The sequence below is a fragment of the Salmo trutta genome, chromosome 12 (genome assembly GCF_901001165.1).
Source record: "Salmo trutta chromosome 12, fSalTru1.1, whole genome shotgun sequence".
Taxonomy (NCBI): Eukaryota; Metazoa; Chordata; class Actinopteri; order Salmoniformes; family Salmonidae; genus Salmo; species Salmo trutta.
In genome coordinates this window covers 11,113,412-11,139,214 of record NC_042968.1, presented here as the reverse complement: position 1 = coordinate 11,139,214, position 25,803 = coordinate 11,113,412, and the positions used below count along the sequence as shown (strand labels likewise).

The 25,803-nt window shown below is 45.0% G+C and overlaps 1 protein-coding gene across 1 annotated transcript in view; it reads left to right on the top strand.

Annotated features, from left to right (window-relative positions):
* Positions 1–25,803, top strand: part of adamts18 (ADAM metallopeptidase with thrombospondin type 1 motif, 18) — a 51,554-nt gene that overhangs the window by 6,063 nt on the left and 19,688 nt on the right. Inside the window, exons 4-12 of the mRNA XM_029767083.1 lie at positions 10,834–11,101; positions 11,598–11,797; positions 12,010–12,093; positions 12,201–12,351; positions 13,208–13,313; positions 14,383–14,520; positions 14,663–14,816; positions 15,770–15,865; positions 16,402–16,550. Coding sequence (XP_029622943.1) covers positions 10,834–11,101; positions 11,598–11,797; positions 12,010–12,093; positions 12,201–12,351; positions 13,208–13,313; positions 14,383–14,520; positions 14,663–14,816; positions 15,770–15,865; positions 16,402–16,550 — 1,346 coding nt within the window. The remainder of the gene's footprint in view (positions 1–10,833; positions 11,102–11,597; positions 11,798–12,009; positions 12,094–12,200; positions 12,352–13,207; positions 13,314–14,382; positions 14,521–14,662; positions 14,817–15,769; positions 15,866–16,401; positions 16,551–25,803) is intronic.

Here is a 25,803-nt window from a genome sequence, read left to right as displayed (position 1 = left end):
AAAATATAAATACAAAATGCAAGCAGAAAGAAAAAGCACATTCATCAGTAATAAGGTCCCCAATCAGCTATATAGGATGAGCCATGACTAGAATACAGTATATACATATATAAAGTGGGTAAAACAGTATGCACACATTATTAAAGTGACCAGTGTTCAATGGCTGTACAAGGGCAACGGTCTCAAAGGTGCAGGGTAGAGTACTGTATGGTAGCCGGCTAGTGACAGTGTCTGAGGTTCAGGGCAGGGTACTGGAAACAATGGAAATAGTAAAGGTGTTAGCTAAATTGAACACAGAATTATAAACAGTATATCCCATATTTACTTTAAGATTCTATCAATTTCTCTTTTCCCCTCATATCCTTTTCTTCTCTCTATTTCTGACCTCTTGTGAGTTTGGGAGTGACTGAGTGCCAGAAATAGTGGACTTCCCAACTTGGCCACCTGCAGAGAGTCATCATCCACTGTCAGAGGAAGTTACTTGGTCGCAACTGGTCTGACAGGAAAATGAGTTGAACCTTGCCCATTCGATTCAGCTGATAAGAGGGCTGTATAACATCATTACCCATGGTGTTTCCAGGCCCACCTCTGCTTTATTTGGAGAACAAGGGCTGCTCAGTGGGTGTCTATGCTCTTTAAAGGCAATTAGTGACGCCACACACTCTGTGGAATGCTCTATGCTAACGCTGAGGCAAACTCAAATCATTATGGGCCAGGTCGAATGATAGACATGGAGACATAGGCCGCTCACACAGAAGTGGGCTGTATTTTGGACTGATAATGGCCTGTATCCTTTTACCATAGCTGACAGAAGCTGAGTGATGTGGATGCTCTGGTCTGCATTCGCCGACACTGTGGTCACATGTAACGCTGAGCTGGAGTGCAGATGTGTTTCAGAGCTTTATAATCACTGGCTTTGGGTTTCTCACACATCTCTCCCAGTCTTTAACGGCATGTAAGCACTTACTACTTTAAAATATAATGTCATGGTTGGGAGCCTTAAAAGCAGCTACAGTTTACACAAAGACAAACTAATTACGTTTTCCCCCGCGACAGATCCTAAGGAACGAGCTATAAATTGTGTCCCGTACTTACACTGAAAACATGCATGGTCGAAATGTGTAAGGTTACAGTATGTAGTCACAGGCCTCAGAAAACCACATGAAAGCAAAAGCAAAGTCATGTTGTAATAGCTTCCATAGGGAAGTCCTCTGAGACCATTGGTGTATTAGCTAACTCTCAACATGTAGACTGTTGGGTTCGGAAAACTGTCGACTCAGAGTAACCATGTGCATGTTATCCTGTGATCTGAGAATGGTGGTGGGGGGGAGAGTCGTCTGATGTCTGCAGGTCTGAGGAGAAATAGACTGGCATTTAACAGAGGACATCTCCCTCTAATCTTTGTAACTCTTACAAGTGTACATTTAAGGAGATCACGAGAGGTCTGCCACATCAATGTGCCAGCTTTCCCTGAAGTCTGAGGACCTGGTGTCTCTCTACTTCCTGTGAAATTCAATACATCTCAAGTTCTTTTCAGATGAAATATGTTGTCGTGAATATCATCCATTTAACAGCATGTTACTATACATAGCAAAACATGTATTAAATGCAATGCCAGAAAAAATACAGTATATTGAGGTATTAGTATCTAATATGACTGATATTTAACGGCTACGAGTATGTTTATGTTTTCTTTGCATGTTGTCCCTTCAGTGTTGTACTTTTACATTTCATCTTACAGTTCTACTAGTCTTCGCAGGACTCTCACATACATACAGTTCAGGCAGAACAAGAAGAGAGACGCACCACATCTCGACAGATGGAATCAATTTCCTCCCATTATCAAGCATACTGCTAACTGCTGGAAGATGTTGATAGATATTTTATAGTAAAGTGTGGTATGTTTCTGAGACAAATGGAATACATGTGTGATAATTGAGTGGGAGGTGGTGTGTGGGGTTGGCAGACAATGGGAAGCGCTAGCTAGCTAACAGTGGATTTGCTGCAGGGTGTTTGTTAACTTTTGTTGTGGGTTAAAGGGGAGGAGGCACATTACAACAGGAAGTGGCTAGCGAGATTCCAGGCTAATCTGCTAACAGACTGTACACAGATAGAGGTTAGAACCTGGAAGAGGTTCTTTGTCTCCTCCATCTCTGTCTCTTTTACAGTTTCAGTCTGTGTGAGTAATTCTGTCGCTGACAGATTTGTTAATGCCACAAGCTTAGTTCAGGGAAGCTTTACAAAACAAATGCAAATGTTAAAAATGGGTTCACCTCCGATGAACTACTACTACTACCACCACTGCAAAAATGAGCAGAAAATATATATCTTTATTGATGTAATGCATAGCAGAGATTTATACAAATAGCATCCATATATCCATGCATAGGCCTATATTGCTTGACAGTTTGCTGTGAGTTAGTTGGTGAGATCCCTAAACTCGTCAGTTCAAAGGGCTGGAGCAGGCACCAGACTGACCAGGCTGCCAGATCTTTACAGTGCAGTGGAAAAGTGTAATGAAATGACAGTGAGGGTTGCACTCAAGTCTTGTGGCTATTAAGTTAGTGGAATAGTTTCTAAATCCAGTATAGCATTGTGTATCCTCACCATGTTTGTCAGTGACTCCCTGCTCTCTGTCCTCACACTGTCTACTCCTAGATTATGGCCTGTGTCGGGGGCTAGCTCTGGCTGGTTCATAGGGAGGGGTCCTGGCTGTTCTGGCTGCCCAGCTGTGCTGAAGACTTCCCGTACAGTTATTCTTTCTCTGTCTGGACACAGTGTTTTAAGGCCTGTGGGGCTCTGCCGAAGTCATGTTAGAGAACGAGGAGGAAAATGTGACACAGGAAGGCAAGGCACACAAGGTGCCCTGTGGCTAGGCCAAAATAGACGTCACTGCATTTAGTGTAAACCCCCTTTTGATTGAAACCCATCAGTCGGAAAGAGAAATCACTCTGCCTCAACAAAGCACTGGAGCAACACAGAGAACGAGGCTGACAGACATCGACGGACGCCCGAAGCCATTACTGCCCATTACTATCATGGGAGAAACAGAACCAAGTTTGACAAGAGCCCCTGGGTCACACACAGGGCCTTTTGATCCTCATCAGGGGAGGAATGAGCGATACGGGGTGGTTTGGTGGTTCTGTCAGGTCCTGGGGGAAGAGAGATGGATGGGATTATGGTGGACTTGGCCTCCCCAGAGTGCCCCCGTTGTCCCCCTGTCCTGTCCCAGGAGGTGGGAGTCTGGGAGCGGATGCCTGTGCATGGTGGCAGTCTGCCATGACCCGCCACTGTTTTCACAACAAGAGCTTCTGCATGGCTCCCCCTTTGTGCGCCTGTGTTTACTTTGCCACCTGCTAGTCTGGGGAAATGTGGATCAGGAGGGTGAAGGGGGAGGTGGGTGTCACACATAGAGAATGGACAGGGGTCATGGGGTGTGAGGGGTTTGGGGGGTGTGGATGACAATGCACAGCTATTTGGGCTGGATTTGGAGACTAGGAGGTGAGATTAGATGGTATTCCATGGCCAGACGGAATGTGTGAGGTTCAGCACTCTAGTCAACGATCTCAGACATGGTCAGAGAGTGGAATGAACTGCTAAACTTGGTCATCAAATGGGAGAAAGGACAGAGGTTTGGGGAAACCAAACAAAAATGAAATGGCTGCATTCACCTTTCTTCACTCAGTTCTTTCTCTGTCTCATGAAATCACATCATCACATAAACGACTGACTAGGTAATACATAATAATAGTAGTGCTGACCAAAAGAAAATATACTTTTTTCCCCCTAGTCTGCCAATGCTTACAGTCCATTCACCATTATCCCTCTGTTTGTAAGGCCAGGTGGATACATCCTGCTCCCCAGCGCTGTCTAACGCTCTCTTACCCTGCTGACATAAACATCCACAGCAGTGAACTGATGGTCTGTCAGAGGCCAGGGTGTTTATCAGCCTGTCTGTTTGGTAGCTCTGCCAGGCGGAATAAACCAAACCACTGCCTCTTCATTCTACAGCAACATGACACATTTCACGGACTGCGATAAATGCATGCTCAGCTAGCACAGCACAGCGAACTCTTCCAGAACTCTTGGATGCGGTCGTTGCTGCCAGATTAATGTTAACTGTGTTCTTGTCTTATATTGCAAACCTTAAACTGGAGTGCTCTTGCAAATTGCTCAACTTCAACTCATTCAAAACTACACTGAACAAAAATATAATCGCAAAATGTAAGTGTTGGTCCCATGTTTCATGACCTGAAATTAAAGTTCCCAGAAATGTTCATATATGCACAAAAACCTTATTTCTCTCAAATGTTGTGCGCAAATTTGTTAACATCCCTGTCAGTGAGCATTTCTCCTTTGCCAAGATAAGGCTCGGGGTCAGGGCTGGCAGAATGGTCAGAACCGGGGAAACTAGGAAACAGAACTTGAGAAAGCAGGAAGACGGAAAAACACACGGGTAAGACCTGACAAGGCAACACGAACTGGCAATAGACAAACAGAGAACACAGGAATAAATACACTGGGGATAATGAGGAGATAGGCAACACCTGGAGGGGGGTCGAGACAACCACAAAGACATGTGAAACAGATCAAGGTGTGACCATAACACCCCCCCCCCCCAGGGGCGCCACCTGGTATCCTACCTGGGTGCATAACTGGTTGACCAGGGTGCCGGCGTTAGAACTCAGCGATAAGGCCTGGGTCCAGGATGTCCCATGTGGGGACCAAGCACCTCTCCTCCGGGCCATAACCCTCCCAGTCAGCAGGTACTGGAATCCCCTTCCCCGCGGTCGAACCTTCAGGAGGTGCCTCACCGTGTACGCCGGTTGGCCCACGATGAGATGGGGGAGAGGGGTGGGCCTGGAAACGGGAGACAAAGGGCTGTGAGACATAGGTTTAATCATAGACACGTGAAAGTGGGATGAATATGGAGGGTAGAAGACGAACAGCCAAGGGGCTAATGATCTTGGAGATGGGGAAAGGTTTTTTAATTATTATTATTATTATTATAATTACTTTTTTTTTATTGAATCCAAAACATACAATATACTTGCAGTGAAGCCGCTCAACAGCTACATCACACCAGTCATCTAACAGACTTCTATTCAGAGCGACAGTATCCAGGGTCAATGCCCTGCTCAAGGGCATGTTGACAGATCTCCCACAAGGCCAAAAACGGGGACCCGAACCCTCCAAGATCCCCCCACAGTTCCCCAATAGCTGCCCCTCAACCATCCGAGACCCCTCCCACAGCCCCCCCAAGAAAATAAATGTAATAAAAAATAATATATAAAAAATTCTTTCCATGCACCATCAACCAAGAAAATTAACTAAAGAGAAAAAAGAAAAAGAAAACGGAAAATAGAAAACAACAATGCAAAAAAAACAAAGGACATCAAGGACAACTACAAGCGGGGGGAAGTTTGCGGGGCTCACGAGTGGACAGCCATACCATCTGCCCGAGACAATACCAGGGAGCCAGGGTCCGGTGTCGGTCTGCTTGTCGTCGATACCTGGAGGTGGTCTTGAGAAGAGTTGACCGGGCTCTCTTCCAGGTATGGCGACAGCGGCGGACAAACATCTGGGCCGAGGGTATGCCGACCTCTTCCTCTTGCTCTGGGAAGAGAGGGGGCTTATACCCCAGGGAGCACTCGAAAGGCGAAAGCCCAGTGGCAGAGCAGTGGAGGGTGTTGTGGGCGTATTCAACCCACACAAGTTGCTGGCTCCAGGTGGTTGGGTTTGGCGGAGACAAGGCAGTGAAGAGTCGTCTCCAGTTCTTGATTGGCCCGCTCCGACTGGCCGTTGGACTGCAGGTGGAAACCGGAGGACAGGCTGGCCCAATGATCCAATGAGCGTGCAGAACACCCTCCAGAACCAGGATGAGAACTGAGGGCCCCCGCCGGAGATCATGTCCACCGGGAGTCCATGGATCCAGTAGACGTGCTGAACCATGAGCTGGGCAATCTCTTTGGCAGAGGGTAGCTTGGGGAGAGGAATAAAGTTGGCGGCTTTGGAAAACCGGTCCACTACTGTCATGATGGTGGTGTTGCCATCAGACGGGGGAAGACCCGTGACGAAGTCCAGGGATATGTGAGACCACGGACGGTGAGGGACAGAAAGTGGTTGAAGAAAACCACCCGGAGCTTGCCGAGGAGTCTTGTTCTGCGTACAGACCGTGCAGGCGGCAACGAACACAGAGACATCCGGGAACATGGAAGGCCACCAAAGTGTTGCCACACAAAGGCCAGGGTCTGACGGGAGCACGGGTGGCAGGCAAGCCTGGTGGAGTGGGCCCACTACAGAACCGAGGAGCCGACAGCGTCAGGCACAAACATCTGGTTATCTGGCCCCCCCGGGGTTCGGCTGGGAACGCTGTGCCTCACGGACCTGCTTCCCTATTTCCCAGCTGAATAACGTCACCAGACACGAGGTGGAAGGATGGTCGCGGGGTCCGAGGGTGTAGCCATGGGGCTATACCGGCCTGACAGCGTATCCAGCTTGATGTTCTTGGATCCTGGTCAGTAGGTTTAACCGGGTGAAATGCAGGGCCCACCCAGCTTGCCTGGAATTGAGACGCATGGCATTGCGGAGATATTCCTGGTTCTTTTGGTCCATCCACACGATGAACAGATGTTCCGCCCCCTCCAACCAGCGTTTCCACCCCTCCAATGCCATCTTCACGATTCCCCACATCGTAGTTCCTCTTCGTGGCATTGATGTTATGGGAGAAGAAGGCGCAGGGATGGAACTTGAGGTCCAGGGCAGAATGCTGGGACAGGACAGCCCCACTCCGACATATGAAGCATCGGCCTCTACCACGAACTGACGGGACCGGTAAGGATGAACCAATGTTGAAGCAGTGGTGAAGCGGTGCTTGAGTTCTCAGTTGGGGACCATGTGAACGGAACCTTGGGAGAGGTGAGTGCAGACAGGGGGGAAGCCAGGCTGCTGTAACCCCAGATAAAAGTTGGCAAATCCCAGGAAAAGTTGCAGCCACGCCCATCAGACAATGGGCGTGGCGCCCATAATGGCACCAGCAGTCCAGTCTATGATGGGATTATGTCTTTGGAGCCAAGAGAATCCCAATACCACAGGAACCTGAGTAGACTTAATCAGCATAAATTGGATAGCCTAGCTGTGGTTCCCTGACACTCGTAGGTTGATGGGAGTGTTATTGTGAGTGACCCGGCCTATAGAGCGCACATCCAGCATTCTAACGTCCATAGGAATGGAGAGGGGCTGAGTGGGGATGCCCAGCTCTTATGCCAGGTTAGCGTCCAAAAAACTCTCATCGGCCCCAGAGTCGATGAGTACCCGAAGAGATTTCGACTGGTTCCCCCAGAGCAGGATGGCATGGAAAGGGTTGCGAGTAAGGGGAGAGGAAAAGTTATCCGTATGGTCCACCAGAGTACTCGCCCCTTCTTGATGAGCCTGGGTTTTTAATGGGCAGGTAGCTACGAAATGTCCCGTAGCTCCACAATATAGACAACTCTGGGTGTGGAATCGGCATAAGCGCTCAGCCGGAGTCAATCTAGCCCTGCCCAGGTGCCTGGACTCCGAAGGAGCCCTCGGCAGCCCTCGGTGATTCCAGAGAGAACTCGGGTGACGTCGGGTTCACTCGGACATGTAGACTTCGGGGTCTCCAGGATTCTTCAGAGGCGAGGTGGGAATCAAAGGCGAACGAGGGCGACAGGGCACAGATTCCCTCTCCCTCCTACTTTCTCGAAGCGGCCATCGATCCAGGTATAAATATACTGGGGAGAATTAGAAAGATGGGCGACACCTGGAGGGCGGTGGAGACAAGCACAAAGACAGGTGAAACAGTTCAGGGTGTGACAATATGATCTGGAACAGTAATATCTTTGAAATTGTTGAATGTTGTGTTTATATTTATTTTCAGTATAAATAAAACTGTCAGCCTGTGGTGATGTTTGAAATAATATTTTACACCACCATATAGTGTAATGGTATAAATAAGGAATCTACAGTTGATGCATTATAAATGTTTTATTAATTGGAAAGGTGTTCTGTATCTATATGTCAAACTTTCAAAGATTGATCATATTGCTATGGATTTCCAAATGTAGGACTTGGTGCTGAAGCAGTTGCACATGACCCATAGACAGAAAGCTGACTAGTGAGTAAGTCAAATGCATTTTCAGAGCTGTTACAGTAGCTTGGTGCCTTATGTTCTGTTCTTGATTGACCTTTGCCTAATTTATGAAAGGATATTATTACTTTTGAGTTTAACCTAAACCCCTGTCTCCCCTACCTATTGCTCCATGCAATCATCAAACTGCACACACACAACACACACACACACACACACACACACACACACACACACACACACACACACACACACACACACACACACACACACACACACACACACACACACACACACACACACACACACACACACACACACACACACCCCACAGGGAACGATGGGTGTTGAAGAAAAGCCTAGCTATCTGCCTCGAAGGAAGACAAAGAGACAATATTGGATCTTTTCAATCAGTTGTTGTCTTGCTGAAAGGGTTCCATAGAGAGGCTATCTCATACATTGTAGCCCTCCTCTAACATGTAAAGGAAATGCCGCTGTGTTCGGCTCTTTTCACTAATCAAATTGATTCAGTTCCCTCCAGTGCTAGCTCCGTCAACAGGACCATGCTGATGCTTGAAGAGTAATGGCCTCCCGCCTTAATGTGTTTTTACAGGCAGTCTTCGAGAGATTGACTCAACACTTTGTTCCTTTCTTTGGAGTGTAATGGAATCCTTTACTTGAAGAGCTGGTTAATTAAAGAACCATTTCTGGCAGAGGTCTGTTCAAAAGGGACTTTTTCACTTTGGGTTGTTGTTTCTGTTGACCTGCAAACATTTTAGACATTACTAGTTAGGAACTTCTCTGACAACCTTTTGCCAGTTACACTCTGACTGCACTATGATCTATAAAGCTGTCTTGCATCATGCTACTTTATATTTTTTTCACTGTATCTGACAGCTGTATCCATGGTGACTGGCAGTACTTAGGTTGTGCACAGGAGTTTTTTTATGGCCGTGTTTGAGAGGTAAACTGCCCTGTATCTGAAATCTGTAATTTATACAGTATTGTGGGGTATTGTCAACAGTAAAATACTCAAACATTTTACTTACTTCAAATTATGGTCCATTGTGGGAAAATGTTGTGGACGAGGAAAGAATTGCTGTATTTAGAATGGTACTGTCCCTAGAATACTAGGGCAAGGACAATACAAGTATCACAATACTAGTTAGTATCGTGGCAAGGAAACAAAACACGAAGCGGATTTAACTTATTTTGGAAAACAGCCCAAAGGTTGGAAACAAACATTATGTTGTCATTCAGAGTCACTTGTATTTATTTTCCAAGCTATAGCACACAATATTTTATTTACAGCAAGTTTTTAAAGGACCAAAACGTTTGGTTTGCTTCATGTTTTCACTTTAGGGTACCGTATCTTTGTGGAATGCCAAAAACCTTTTGGGTGCATAGAATTGTTGTTAATTTTCATTTTATTTTTATTTCACCTTTATTTAACCAGGTAGGCTAGTTGAGAACAAGTTCTCATTTGCATCTGCGACCCAGCGAATATAAAGCAAAGCAGTTCGACACATACAACAACACAGAGTTACACATGGAATAAACAAACATACAATCAATAATACAGTAGGAAAATCTGTATACAGCATGTGAAAATGAGGTAGGATAAGAGAGGTAAGGCAATAAATAGGCCATGGTGGCAAAGTAATTGCAATTTAGCAAATAAACACTGGAATGGTAGGATGTTCAGAGGATGAATGTTCAAGTTGAGATACTGGGGTGCAAAGGAGCAAGATAAATAAATAAATACAGTATGGGGATGAGGTAGATTGGATGGGCTATTTACAGATGAGCTATGTACAGGTGCAGTGATCTGTGAGCTGCTCTGACAGCTGGTGCTTAAAGCTAGTGAGGGAGGTAAGAGTCTCCAGCTTCAGAGGTTTTTGCAGTTCATTCCAGTCATTGGCAGCAGAGAACTGGAAGGAGAGGCGGCCAAAGGAAGAATTGGCTTTGGGGGTGACCAGTGAGATATACCTGCTGGAGCGCGTGCTACAGGTGGGTGCTGCTATGGTGACCAGTGAGCTGAGATAAGGTGGGGCTTTACCTAGCAGATACTTGTAGATGACCTGGAGCCAGTGGGTTTGGCGACGAGTATGAAGCGAGGGCCAGCCAACGAGAGCATACAGGTCGCAGTGGTGGGTAGTATATGGGGCTTTGGTGACAAAACGGATGGCACTGTGATAGACTGCATCCAATTTGTTGAGTAGAGTGTTGGAGGCTATTTTGTAAATGACATCACCGAAGTCGAGGATCGGTAGGATGGTCAGTTTTACGAGGGAATGTTTGGCAGCATGAGTGAAGGAGGCTTTGTTGCGAAATAGGAAGCCGACTATCCCACTATCCTTCTGGGTTAAGAATCCTGTGTTGAGGAGCAGCTGCCCCAGAATACCTCTGATACCCTGTGCTATCATCCTGACAGACAGTAAGTCACATCCCTGTGGGTGCCTGACCTATGGAAACACCTATGGAGACAGCACCTTGTCCCAGGGTTTCCTGTGTCTGTGTCTGGTTTGAGATGACTCCTCTCTATTTTGATGTCCCTTCAGGCCTTATCTAAGAACTGCTGCCAGACCTCTTACTTACACCATTCCTTAACACATGACAATCTACATGACTTATTACTGATCCGACTCTCATCTTCATCCCCCATGATGAATGTTTATTGTTGATGAATAAATCTAATGCCCAGGGATATCTGTGCTCTCCAGTCAGGTCTGATCCGGATGTCTGATGATGAGTACTTCATCGCCCCCTTGCCCCAGCACCTAGCTGCAGAGCACAACTACAGCTCCCCGAGTGGACACCACCCACACGTGGTCTACAAACGCTCGGCTGAACACAAAGTCCATGGTGGCCAGGGATCTATCCACAGCTCCCAACCTGACAACCCATATCTACAGCACCATCACCAGCATCACCACGACTACCAGCACGGGAAGCTGCAGAGACAACACTTCTGTGGACGCCGCAGGCAATGTATGTAAGGGAACTTCCTTATTATTATGACTGCCTTTGATCAGTCACGTGGGACTGTTTGTACAGGACAGTGATAGTAGAGATGGTGGAGAGACATGCATTGTAGTTTTTTCACAGAAACAGAACGATAACAGTGCAATAACAAATATAAAATAAAGGTCAAAATGTCAAAATGTTCCACTACTGATTGTTTATGATGTAATGTGTATAATGTACTTTGAAAGAAAAAGCACTCAGATAGTGTAGGGTATAAAGTAGCTGGCCTTTATTGAAATGAATACTCGCAAGCAGCTTGAGGAGTGAATGACTTTAAATATTTCCTGCTCTTTCAACGCTCTGCCGGCCCCGTGCTCTTATCAGGGAAAGGTCCAGGAAAAAGGAGGAGCTGTCATTTGAGATCCTTTCCAAAGCATTTCCCCCCCTGTCTCCTCTTTCTCTCTCTTCATATCTCTATCCCTCCCTACCTGCCCTCTATCCCTCTACCATATCTCTGCAGACACTCCCAAGCCCCCTGCTGAGGATCGTCTCATCATGCCTGATGAGTTTGAGCTCCCAGGCAGGGCGAAGCGATCACCCATCACATCTAACAAGGTGGGGGGCCTGAATGTGGAAACGCTGGTGGTGGCAGACAGGAAGATGCTGGAGAAACACGGCAGAGAGAACGTCACCACCTACGTCCTCACTGTTATGAACATGGTGAGCAGGGGAGGGACACCAGTCAGTCAGTCAGTCATCAGTCATGTAACATATCCCGAAGTAGGTTTTCCTAAAGAAAAACCCTGGCCTAATGCTTAAAAAACAATGAATGTCATGATTTATGTATTTATTTCGCACAAAATGTTAAGCAACGATTAATTTGAACCAGAATGTTAATCTCAAACTTCCAATCTGGGTTTGTTTTGTTTTAGGTTTCCAGCCTTTTCAAAGATGGCACCATCGGAACTGATATCAACATTGTGGTGGTCAGCCTGCTTCTTCTAGAGCAAGATCCAGTGAGTCACATCGATCTGAGTGCCTGACAATAAAATCACCAGCCTCCCCAACATCATGAATCCTCCAGTCTCCCCTTATGATCTATTCCTCTCTGTCTCCTCCCCAGCTCGGCCTGTCCATCAACCACCACGCTGACCAGTCTCTCAACAGTTTCTGCCAGTGGCAGTCGGGCCTGATCGGGAAGCGCCACGACCATGCTGTGCTTCTCACCGGCCTGGACATCTGCTCTTGGAAGAACGAGCCATGTGACACCCTGGGTAAGGTCTCACCCCAGGGGGGAGGGGATGGTGGGGGGTGAAGTAGGTCAGCCAGGGCCCCTGAGGTGACTATTGGAGATTAGAGCCCTTAGTCATGGTGTTGCTGGGGGATTAGACAGCACCAGAGGTCATGGGGTCACTTCCAGGGTGGGCGGGATCCTACATGCTCTGCCTGGACTCCCTCCGGCAAGGGATTTCACCTGCACTAAATACACCCTTGTCAAAACTCACAAACACACACTTACAAAAGTATAGCCATGCATACATGCACGCATGCACTAACACGCACATACATGCACACACCCACACACATCTTACACCCATCCCGTTCTCTCCTTCTCTTCAATAGTGTGAACGATTGGCAGCATTGTCAGATCAGTTAAAACTGAAGCATCAGCCAACTATAATTAATTAGTCTCAATGGCCCTAAACCACAAGTATGCACTTTGGGACGTACAGTATGAGGAGCAAGCGAGGCCTTGATTTAAATATTCTCTTTGTAACACAACCCATAGCTTTCATGCTACAATACATAGCGTTCATGCTGTCCGTGGACCAATTAAACTGTAAAGACTGCATTTATTGCCATGTAACAGCAGTCTTGGCTCACTCTAAAAGCAGGATTTGCATTTTTGAGGTTGGCGATAGTAATGCCTGAATCGAAAATAAGTTTGTCTTGTAACACTGCCTACGGCCTTCCTTCTCCCAGAACAGTTATGTTGTCTGATGGTTTTTGTAGATAGACATAGTAGCTTTGTATGAATACATATTTGAGCCTGATATCTCCCTTACAATACTCTTTAACTTTACACCTCTCCTCCTCTCCTTCTCCCTCTTCCTCTGCTTATCTCTGCAGGTTTTGCTCCAATAAGTGGAATGTGTAGTAAATACCGGAGCTGTACGATTAATGAAGACACAGGACTGGGCTTAGCTTTCACCATCGCTCATGAATCAGGCCACAAGTAAGTCCATCAATGCCCTCGCTATTAGCACTAGCCATTAGCTTTACCTTCACAAGGAGCAGAATAGACCGCCATATATTTTAGGAGAACAGGAGAACACCTAGTACAGGTGATGAACTTGTTACTATATAACAGTGTATTCATGCGACAAGCTTTGCTGTTATAGAAAGCTATGCTTAGTTGCAATGTGATGGCTTTAATTTACAGTGCTACATCAAAGAAGGTCCAGTTAAAGCAAGAAATACAGACCGAAACAATAGCATTACGCTAGCAAAGCACTTAATTTGCTCCATGACAATGTGTGAAACCATAGAAAGTGCCACAGGCGTTGGGTATGCTCTGTTTGTGTTTACACGTTTCCATCGAGATAAGAGGCTGTTTATATTTGACATTTGACATTGAATTATTATGGTAAAGCCCTTTGTCTGCTTGGCACTCTCTCAACACAAACTGGAAAGAACCTGTTCCTTCGATACGCCGAGCTGGCGTATGTCAGAATTCCTGTAATTTTCAATGGCTTAATCACTTTGGTCAAATTAATAGGAATCATTCCCAGAATTTGCACATTGTTGAGATGAAAACCACTTCCAGGCCAAATACCATTAATCACTGACAAATTGAGGAGATGTAATTTCTAAATAGATGACGTTGTCTTTTACAGACTAGTGAACCTTTACAGACTAGTGAACCTTTACAGACTAGTGAACCTTTACAGACTAGTGAACCTCAGCTATGTACTGTAGTGTAGGAGGGTAGCGTTTTTAATGCTATATCAACACATGCCTGTTTATAACACATATGTTTCTAAACCAAGTGTGAGGCTATGTCAGAAACGTGTGGCCCATCACACTCCATGGAGCCTAACGAGTTTTATAAAACTAAAATGTTTTAAGGTTACTAGGGTAAGAGTTCCAACCTGACCAGTAGATTTCTGACCTGAGGTTGGACATTTACAGTCTCTCTTTCTCTTTCTCTTTTTCTCTCTCTCTCTCCGTCTCTCTCTCTCTCGCTCTGTCTCTCTCTCTCTCGCTCTCTCTCTCTCCTTCTTAATGATCTGTCTCTATGGCAGTTTTGGGATGATCCATGATGGAGAGGGGAATCCTTGTCGGAAAGCGGAAGGAAACATCATGTCTCCAACCCTGGCAGGAAACAACGGGGTCTTCTCATGGTCTGCCTGCAGTCGCCAATACCTCAGCCGCTTCCTTGGGTAAGCCTTATAAATTGACCTCTGATATGGCTGCCATGCATGTAATGATGTAGTGTGGTTCTCATGCACCTGTTCGTGTTTATTAGTCTTTAATGATAGGTTCCTGTCTGATTGTTCAGTGTTTCTTGGTTTTACTCCACAGAACAGCTCAAGCATCGTGTCTGGTGGATGAGCCCAGGCAGATTGGGCAGTATAAATACCCAGAGAAGCTCCCAGGCCAGCTTTATGATGCTGACACGCAGTGCAAGTGGCAGTTTGGCTCCAAGGCTAAACTGTGCAACCTGGACTTTGTCAAGGTACCTGACACTGAAAGGCACATTCGTTAGTGGTTTGCACGAAACTGTTTGACAAGTGTGCTACTGGGAAACATAGGTAGGGTTTAAACCAGTATTATCTCATTTGCATTATCTTTGTGGGACAAACCATTATATGTTCAAAACAGCCGTATTTAACCTCCAATTACAGTATTCAAAACGGGTCCAACAGACTTGAACACAACCCTAAGGGAATGGGCCTCTATAACCTTCCACTATACTACATTCAACAAGACATGCATTGACATGCAAATCCAGCATGAATAAGGAACGGGTCAAGAATAGGAGGTTGTGTGTGGGAAATCAACATCCACACCAGTCCATCTGTAGGATTAGTGCTCATGGTATAGCCTGAGCCATTGTATATCCCCCATACAACCTTCTGTGTTCTCCTGAACCCCAGCCCTAAGTTTGAACCCGTCTCCTAAACCTCGATGTAGGTGACTCTACATCTTAATTAACAAGGATTTGGGATGTTTGCCTCCCTGTGTTTCTTCCCTCTGTTGGGATTCTGCGGTCGTTTCGCATGATGCAGAGGAGAGCTAATTAGCCGCGTGCTCTGCTCTTACGGCTGACCGTGGCACACTAGCCCAGTCAGTCTGCTGCAGAGCTAGATTAGCACGGGGGGACCAGCTCTCTCATAACCCCGGTCTCGCTAGCTGTCTGCCAGATGCAATCGGGCGGCAGGCCAGCGTGGCACAGGTCCACTGCCTGGCTCCCAATGCCTCATCTCTCCATACTTACCGCTGCATTGTGGGAAGGAATAAAAGATACATGAATAGCGTGTTTCAGGGAATACAATGATTGGTTTTTTGGAAATGGGGGGTTTATTGCTTGTAACCATGGCAGTGGGGTGTTGTTAGTGTAGTGGTAGTGTTCTGATGAGGGGAGGCAGATGCTGGACTCACTGTTTGGTGTGTCTGGTCACTCGACAGGACATCTGTAAATCACTGTGGTGCCACAGGACAGGTCACCGGTGTGAGACCAAGTTCATGCCCGCTGCTGAGGGCACCAGCTGTGGGACTGACATGGTAAGTGTACCATCTGTTTCCATGGCAATGTTGCCCATCGTGAACGGGATGGAAGGAGACAGGGATTTCCATCTAACAGTATCACTCAGTGTAACACACGTTTTAACACACACAGACGTAAAAACACACAGGGACGCTTACAGAAATGCCCAAGGTACAAGCACAAGCACAAAAGACAGGTTCACTCACAAATCCACATATGCACACACCTGCAGGAGCGTTTTGTGCATTGTTAAATGTCCCATAAGAACACAATGCTCCTATTCTTTTTCCGCAGTGAAAGATGATAGTGGGAGAGAGAGAAAGGTGGTGATGTGTGTGAGTGTGTGGTTTGGCTCAGATAGGCCTAGGTCTCCAGGTGTGGTGCTGGGCATTCACCCAAACCAGGAACCTCAGCATTGGGGCAAGCCAAAGATCCTACCACCGATACTAACTCAACATTTTCATTTTTTCTCTCCACCCCGCCCTCATCCTCCCCCTCATCTCTCTCTCTCTCCCGCTTTCTCTTTCTCTCTCGCTCTCTCCTCTTTCAACAGTGGTGTCGGCGAGGCCAGTGTGTGAAGTATGGTGACCACGGTCCGAGAGCTGTCAACGGTCAGTGGTCAGGATGGTTTGAGTGGTCGGACTGTTCCAGGACCTGTGGGGGAGGGGTTATGTACAGGGAGCGATCCTGCACCAGCCCCAGGTACAGTACTGTTAGCCATACTAGGGGGTCAGGTGGGGTCATAAGAGTTCACTGCTAATTTAGAATCTCACTCTGGGCTATTTTAATGCATAGCCTACTAGGGGAGAGTGGGGTGAGTTGAGACTTTTTTTACATTTAGTATCACTCTGTCACAGGAAATATAGTATTCTTTTTAACAAATATATCTACATATTTATTTTACCTGGAGAAACACCTGGAGACCTGGGCAAGTCAGTTAAGGACAAATTCTTATTTTCAATGACGGCCTAGGAACAGTGGGTTAACTGCCTTGTTCAGGGGCAGAACGACAGATTTGTACCTTGTCAGCTCAGGGATTTGATCTTGTAACCTTTCGGTTACTAGTCCAACACTCTAACCACTAGGCTACACTGCCGATGTTGTGTATCCCTGAAAATAATCAGAATTCATGTAAAAATTACAATTTTGAAAACCTAGCTTGTCCCAAAAAAGTGGTATCTTGGCAGAACTACAGGGTAAGTTAAGCCGTTTACTAATTAACATAGGCTAGGCCCTGTTGTTACCTCATATCCCAGTGATAATGCCTTGCATTATGCCTGTGACGAAAATAGAAAAATTTGCTCAACTTTCCCTTGGCTCAACCATTGGCTCAACTTACCCCATTTTGACTATATTAGCCCACACAGCTACAAGGATGCACTTTCATGCTAAGTTTAGGACCTCATATTCACACTTATAGAGACCCAAACTGGTGAATAAAACAGTCTTAAAAATATCTACTTGAAACATCTAACACACTAAATTAATTTCACTTGGTGAAAATCAGTTTTTTTTTTACCTAGCTTGCTTACCACTTTTTCCATGACTCCTTGAAATTATGTTTGGTCGAAATATTTGGTCGAATAATACATTTTGTGTACAAGGATGGCTCAACTTACCCCTTTGGCTCAACTTACCCCACTCTCTCCTACCATAACAAGCCTAGATTTGCACTGGGTGAACTCAACATCCCCTGGTAATACCCCAGAGAGGATTCTTACTGTGATAGTTACTTCTCCCTCTTTTGAGGCACTTTACCTTGTCTGGCAGGGGTTATGCTCCATACAAGACGGCTGATGGATAGATGAGCTTGAGGCATGATTAGCCACATTTTACCTCAGCTGTTGCTTGTCTTCGCTAAGTCTCTACCAGCACTACCATAGAACACATGAAGAGCTCCACATACAGTGTGTCTGCTCTGTGCAAACAGAACAGGGTTGGATTTGGACAGGTAAACATGGCCTTCCTCCCAGTCAGCTCCCCCTGACGTACTAACCGAGCACCTGAGAGCGTGGCCTGCCTGGCTGCCTGCCTGCCAGTTGGCTGTCAGCCCATTAAACGCTATTATCTGTCAGTCTACAAAAAGACAGCAGCCCAGATTAAAGGGATCTCTCTCATGCCAGTTTAACCTGCTCAGACCACAGCGCTACTCAATTCTCTGCCTCAAGCTACTCGCCCAATCTTCTGACTTCCCTGGGCAACACAAACCTCTTCTTCTTCAAGCATTAACAGCCGAAGCAGACACCGAACACACACAAATGTAAATATAGAGACGTAGCACACAAATGCCCCAACACTAGATACAATTCTCAGGTTCATATTAGTTTGTCAGTTAGATCTTTTGTGCACTATGTCTCTTTGCTAGATTGTTCTCATAATACGTCTGGTTGATGTCAGACTTTGTGTGCTTGTTGCATGGTACTCCCACTAGTAGTCAGATTTATGTGAAACCTCAAGTAGAGCCAGATTGCATCTGACCTTTGGCTTCTGGATTAATTTGAGATTACAAGTCCCCCTGAGGACAGGTTTGGCTTCGGAGGGCTTGGCTGCTTCAGAAAAGGACAAGGAGCTGAAAGAAGGAGGGCCATTATTGATGGACAGGTGGCTTAGATATCTTAGCATCTGGCTTGTTCTCAGGTTTGTGTCTTGCAGGATGGGATGTGATCATGCCTATTGGATAACATCCAGGCACTCAACCACTTTGATTGCATCAAGGATATTGAAGACTTTTAACTCAAACCTTTCCAGTGTGTTGAGAACACTGATTTCTTTGTTCCGTAATTTTGATGAATAAGACGATCTGTTAGCCACACCAATTAGACTATGATCGAGAAATGTAATTTAACAAGACTGTGATTTAGAAATGTATTGGCAGATATGATTTCCAGGACAGTTTAGTGTGTGTGTGTGTGTGTTTGTGTGAGTGTGTGCGTGTGTGTGTGTCTGATGGTGTAAGCCCAGGTGTTTCCTCCCAGCAGTTGCAACAGGTTGATGGAGGATATCTCCTCTCAGCACAGGCAGGATAGAGTAACCTTCCCAGGCACAGGTGTCCCTATGCTGTCCCTGTGTGGAAACTATGTGACTTGGGAAGTCCAACTTACCTTCCTCACTTACGTATGTCTCTTATCGTTAATGGCATAACGTCTCAGTGGGTTTTTACTGTTACCTCAAATAAATGCATGCAGACAAAGCAACAACAAAAAATCTACAAATCCCACATGCTACAAGGGGGAACCCTAAATTGGATTGGATGTAGTGCCTCAGCAGAGAATTGGAAACTACTTCTCCCTCTCCCCCAACATTCTGTCCAGTCAACAGGCTGTGTTGGAGGACTGGAATTGGTGAGGTGCTGTCCTCTCTGTTGTACCTGATTGTTCACTTAATCCAGCCTGGACCAGCCTGGGAGATAGAGCCAGAGGCAGACAGAACCTCATATGATGCACATTATACAGTCAGTGATTAGCATACATGGAGCTATAGAAGTATAATCCACTTTAAGAGTCATGTAGTCAGTTTACCTACAGATCCTACAGGATCTTAATTTGATTACCCTGTTGCAGGGTAATCAAAACTTGTATTGTATTTGATGTTTAAATTGTGATTTGTAATTTCCATTTAAAAACTACAGACTGGATTTTCCCTTACGAAAAATGCATCAACCCCTACACAAATGTCCATTAATTATAATCCACATAATAGTTTACATTTCCTCTTGCTGCAGGATTCTTTTCCTGCTATAGCAAACTGGCTATATTAGAATCATATATAACTCCCTTCTGAGCACAGTGTCTTCCATTTCACCATTGGACTGTTGGATCTGTTTGTCCCCTTAAATCACATTTTAGCTCTGATCCGTGAGAACAGGAGAGTGTTTTTTAAGCAACCCGTCAGATTATTTTGGCAGCCCCTCTTGGTATAATCTGTGGTTCTGAAGATGGATTACCCTCAATCTGCCCACTCGTTTTGGCTATCAGACTGTAACATCCCGTGTAGTTTACAGATTAGGGTTGAATATGTTCTCTCCTCAAAAACAACAGAACATATTATACAATGTATTATGCAATTATATTCAGTAAACATTATTTGTTTGAAGACAGTTTCAAAAGTTTCAAATCGATAGCTACCTAACATACATACTTTGCAGGGGTTGTAAAATAAAATAAAATGTAGCGAGGGAATCCTCTCTGAACACAGCAATCACCTGGCAGATTAAATACATTTACAGTCCTGATAAATATGGCAACATAGGTTGGTGTTTGATGGTAAGATCCTTTATAAGTTGGTGTTTGATGGTAAGACCTTTTATAAGTTGGTGTTTGATGGTAAAAACCCTTTATAAGCTTGCATGGGATTGGAGATGATCAGATTGCCTGTTTCACGACAGCATCTGACAGGCTCTTAAATATGCTTTACAAAGGTTAAAACACAGCAGTTATTGACAGCGTGTGCAGCCTGTGATGCTATCAGATTGCAGAGTCCTGGGTTAATCGCAGCCTGGCATAGGGGAGGTCCAGTAGGCCCTGAGGGGATAGGTCAGTAGGGCTCATTGGGGGCTCCGCACCGCACAGAGGGGAGTGTGATCGAGCAGGGAGGCCCAGGTCCCAGCAGGCCTTTGATTCAGGTGGGAGTACTGATGTGGAGTGACTGGGGAGGAAGCAGGGCAGCAAAGTAGGAGGTCCAGTGGTGGTTAAGGGTGGTCAGGAGCCTGAGAGAAATGACCCTGTGCAGTGGTGGTCGCTGTGTGGGGACAGGGAGGAGGATGAAAGAAGGGAGGACAAGGAGGGGGAAGGGAGAGAGCAGGTGATGACTAGCCAGACAGGATGACCTCTAGTCCACTGAAGTTTGGACTCATTGCTGCCGCTGGGAGATTTAGTGTCCCTCTGGGATGCTGGAGGTATAGGATCTGTTGAGAGAGAGAGAAGAAAAGAAAAATGGTATAACAAGAAGTGAAACTTGGCTGGTACCCCCCTTAGGCATGTGAGCGAGTAGTCAGCTATCCAAAAAGTTTTTTTCAATCTACCGAGTAGGGGGTCAGATACTGTACTGCAGGGTCCCCCAACTGGCTGCCCGTGGGACGAATTTGGCCCGCGTGTGATTTTATTTGGCCTCCCCAAGTTTTCTGGAAATGTCATATATATAAAAATGGAATTGTTTAACATAAAAGACTATAAAAACACCGGCAAATCAGCTCCAAGTGATTTTAATTTTTGAAATCTGTTCCAAAGTATTCCCACGCATAATAGAAAGATATATGTGATCGCATAAAAATGTAAGCAAGGATTGAAATTATTATGTTTTAGTCAAATATTATATTTGTTTGGGCTTCTTGCGGTCAGTTTGCAGACTACAAATTATTTGTAATTATGTTCCGGTCCCCTGACTATCCGCTCAAGAAAAAAATGAGCCAGCGGCTGAATGTAGTTAATGATCCTTTACTGCATCTCATCTCCCTGAATGAAACAAGTAGCACCCGAACCCCTGTTAGAACCCGACAACGTCTGGTTGTCCGCATCCCTCATAAGCAGTCTAACATATGGGCCTATATGTCTCCATTCCTAAGCCCTAATAGGAGCAGACTGGGAGCTCAGGCCCAGATCTTTGCACACAAAATGAGAGGTGCTCTGCAAACAGGAGGTTTGCATTGACACCTTTAATAGAGCCTGTCATTCTGGGCCTTTCTGGCAGCTCCGGGACGCACCAGAAATATGTTTCCCTTCCGGGTTTTATACGTAACAATCCACTGTTAACAGCACACGCTTTTCTCTGTGTAAGCTCTGCTCAGATAAGTGTTGACAGTAAAATATATAATGGAATGTGTGCCGCTTTGATGCTGAACATCATGCACATAAAGTTTTTGCTGAGTGTGGTTTGATAGGAGTTAGTGGTATGAGGTCTTTTTTTTCTTTATTTTTTTTGTGTTTTGTTTTTATAAGTTCTGTGTTGCTTTGCTGTTTAGTGTCTGGGCTGATGTTGTTTTGTTCGATTAAATATTTGATCTTGGCAATGAAATCCAACAATATTTCCCAGAGTTTGTCTGGGTGACTGTGACGAGTGTTGTGTCTATTTGGTTGGCATTTTAACACAGACTGTCTACTAATGCACATACAGTTTAAGTCGGAAGTTTACATACACCTTAGCCAAATACATTTAAACTCAGTTTTTTACAATTCCTGACATTTAATCCTAGTAAAAATTCTCTGTCTTAGGTCAGTTAGGATCACCAGTTTTTTCTTAAGAATGTGAAATGTCAGCATAATAGTTGAGAGAATGATTTATTTCAGCTTTTATTTCTTTCATCACATTCCCAGTGGGTCAGAAGTTTACATACACTCAATTAGTATTTGGTAGCATTGCCTTTAAATTGTTTAACTTGGGTCAAACATTTCGGGTAGCCTTCCACAATCTTCCCACAATAAGTTGGGTGAATTCTGGCCCATTCCTCCTGACAGAGCTGGTGTAACTGAGTCAGGTTTGTAGGCCTCCTTGCTCACACGTGCTTTTTCAGTTCTTCCCACACATTTTCTTTTGGATTGAGTTCGGGGCTTTGTGATGGCTTCGTGATGTCCTTAAGCCATTTTGCCACAACTTTGGAAGTATGCTTGGGGTCAATGTCCATTTGGAAGATCCATTTGCGACCAAGCTTTAAGACATCAGTCAGGAAGTTGAGATGTTGCTTCAATATATCCACATAATCCTCCTACCTCATGATGCCATCTATTTTGTGAAGTGCACCAGTCCCTCCTGAAGCAAAGCACCCCCATAACATGATGCTGCCATCCCCGTGCTTCACGGTTGGGATGTTGTTCTTCAGCTTGCAAGCTTCCTCCTTTTCCTCCAAACATAACGATGGTCATTATGACCAAACAGTTCTATTTTTGTTTCATCAGACCATCGGACATTTCTCCAAAAAGTACGACCTTTGTCCCCATGTGTAGTTGCAAACTGTAGTCTGGCTTTTGTTATGGTGGTTTTGGAGCAGTGGCTTCTTCCTTGCTGAGCGGCCTTTCAGGTTATGTCAATATAGGACTCGTTTTACTGTGGATATAGATACTTTTGTACCGGTTTCCTCCAGCATCTTCACAAGGTCCTTTGCTGTTGTTCTGGGATTGATTTGCACTTTTCGCACCAAAGTACGTTCATCTCTAGGAGACAGAACGCATCTCCTTCCTGAACGGTATGACGGCTGCGTGGTCCCATGGTGTTTATACTTGCGTACTGTTGTTTGTACAGATGAACGTGGTACCTTCAGGCGTTTGGAGATTGCTCCCAAGGATGAGCCAGACTTTTGGAGGTCTACAATTTTTTTTCTGAGGTATTGGCTGATTTCTTTTGATTTTCCCATGATGTCAAGCAAAGAGGCACTGAGTTTGAAGGTAGGCCTTGAAGTACATCCACAGGTACACCTCCAATTGACTCAAATGATGTCAATAAGCCTATCAGAAGCTTCTAAATCAATGACATACTTTTCTGGAATTTTCCAAGCTGTTTGAAGGCACAGTCAACTTAGTGTATGTAAACCTCTGACCAACTGGAATTGTGATACAGTGATTTATAAGTGAAATAATCTGTCTGTAAACAATTGTTGGAAGAATTACTTGTGTCATGCACAAAGTAGATGTCCTAACCGACTTGCCAAAACTATAGTTTGTTAATAAAAATACATTTGTGGAGTGGTTGAAAAACGTGTTTTAATGACTCAAAAACAACTTCCGACTTCAACTGTTTGTCTTCCCAGGGCTTTTGAAATAAAGACATATCACTCACTTACTTGAATGAATCATGGAAGACTTTCATTCTCATTGAACAACACACTGTTCCCCATGTGTAAAAACACAAGCACACACACAAACACAAACACCAACACCCACACATTCACTTAGCTGGAAGTTAATGCTGGCTCTGCTCCAGCAGGAAGAGCCTAACGGAGATTCATTTGTTTTGAGGTTAGGCAGTGGAAGCCTGCCCAAGATGTGCACTGCTCCACTTTAAAACAGCCTGTCAGGCTCACAACAGGGAAACGGTGTGAGTAGGTTCCACAGGAGGTTGGTGGCACCTTAATTGGGGAGGACAGGCTCGTGGTAATGGTTGGAGGGGAATGAGTGGAATGGTATCAAATGCATGATGCCATTCAATTCGCTCCATTCCAGCCATTATTATGAGCCGTCCTCCCCTCAGCAGCCTCCACTGTTAGGTTGTTTCTAAGAACAGAGGCCTTTTCTATTCATGTGGCTGAGTGGAGATACTTGTGGCTGCTGTCTTCACAGGAGTGGTTGGGAACCTGGATGAAAACCCAATAAGCTGAGTTGTAGTGTTGTTTTGAGGCTGTCATTGTACACTGCGTGCACAATTATTAGGCAAGTGAGTATTCTGATCTTATCATTGTTTCTATTCACATTTTCAAACTCCAAACCATATAAACTTGAATGCTTATTGGATTTACTCATTTTCAGGTGATATGTATTTGTGTAATGAGGGAGGGTGTGGCGAAAGTGAATAACACCTTATATCAAGGTGTGCATAATTATTATGCAGCCTCATTACCTCAGGTAAAATGGGCCAAAAAAGAAATTTAACTGACACTGAAAAGCCAAAAATGTAAAATGCCTTTCAGACGGATGCGACACTCTTTAAATAGCTAAACTATTGAGGTGTGACCACCGGACATTCAAACGTTTTGTTGCGAATAGTCAACTGGGGCGCAAAAAACACATGGGGAAGAAAAGGCGCAAATTAACTGCAAAAGACTTGGGAAGAATTATACGTCAAACTACCAGGAACCCATTATCCTCCAGTACCACCGTATTCCAGAACTGCAACCTACCTGGAGTGTTCAGAAGTACAAGGTATCAAGTGCTCAGAGACATGGCCAAGGTCAAGAAGACTGAAACAAGACCATCACTGAATAAGATTCACAAGTTGAAGCGTCAAGATTGGGCAAAGAAATACCTGAAGACAGATTTTTCAAAGGTTTTATGGACAGAAGAAATGAAAGTGACTCTTGATGGACCAAATGGATGGGCCCGTGGCTGGATCAGTAATGGGCACTGGGCACCACTTTGAGTCAGGTGCCAGCAAGGTGAAGGAGGGGTACTGGTATGGGCTGCTATCATTGAGGATGAGGTAGTTGGACCTTTTCAGGTTGAAGATGGACTGAAACTCAACTCCCAAACCTACTGCCAGTTTCTGGAAGATTCTTTCGTCAAACAGTGGTACAGGAAGAAGTCCTCAGCATTCTAGAAGGCCATGATCTTTATGCAGGACAATGCTCCATCACATGCATCCAAGTACTCCACTGCTTGGCTAGCCAGCAAGGGCCTCAAAGATGCCTGAATAATGACCTGGCCCCCTTCCTCACCTGACTTAAATCCTATTGAGAACTTGTGGGCCCTTCTCAAACGTGAGATTTACAGTGATGGAAGACAATACACCTTTTTGAACAGCATTTGGGAGGCTGTGGTTGCTGCTTCAGCGAAAATTGACCGTGAACAGATCAAGAAACTGACAGACTTCATGGACAGACTCCACTCTAAAAATTGAGAATAAACAAGTGAGTTGAGAGAAATTATTTTTGTAATTTAGTTGCCTAATAATTCTGCACACTAATAGTTGCCTAATAATTGTGCACACTTATATATTTCCCTGAGAAAGACAAAACTCACTTTTCCTTTGTTAAACATTCAGGTTTGAGGTTCAATAACATTTTGGATTGACTGAGAGCATTGTGTTTGTTCAACAATAAAATTAATCCCGAGGAATACAATTTGCCTAATAATTGTGCACGCAGTGTATACTTGGTCTTGACTTGATCTTGCTGAGTCTTAAATGTGATTTATTTCTTTCTGCTTTGAAACTGTCAAAACAGGGCCCTAGAAATGTTGGCTTGAGTCCCTTCTCCCCATGTGTTGAACATGAGAAGAAGAGAACGCCTGCCCTAACCTATGTCACATCTGTGTCG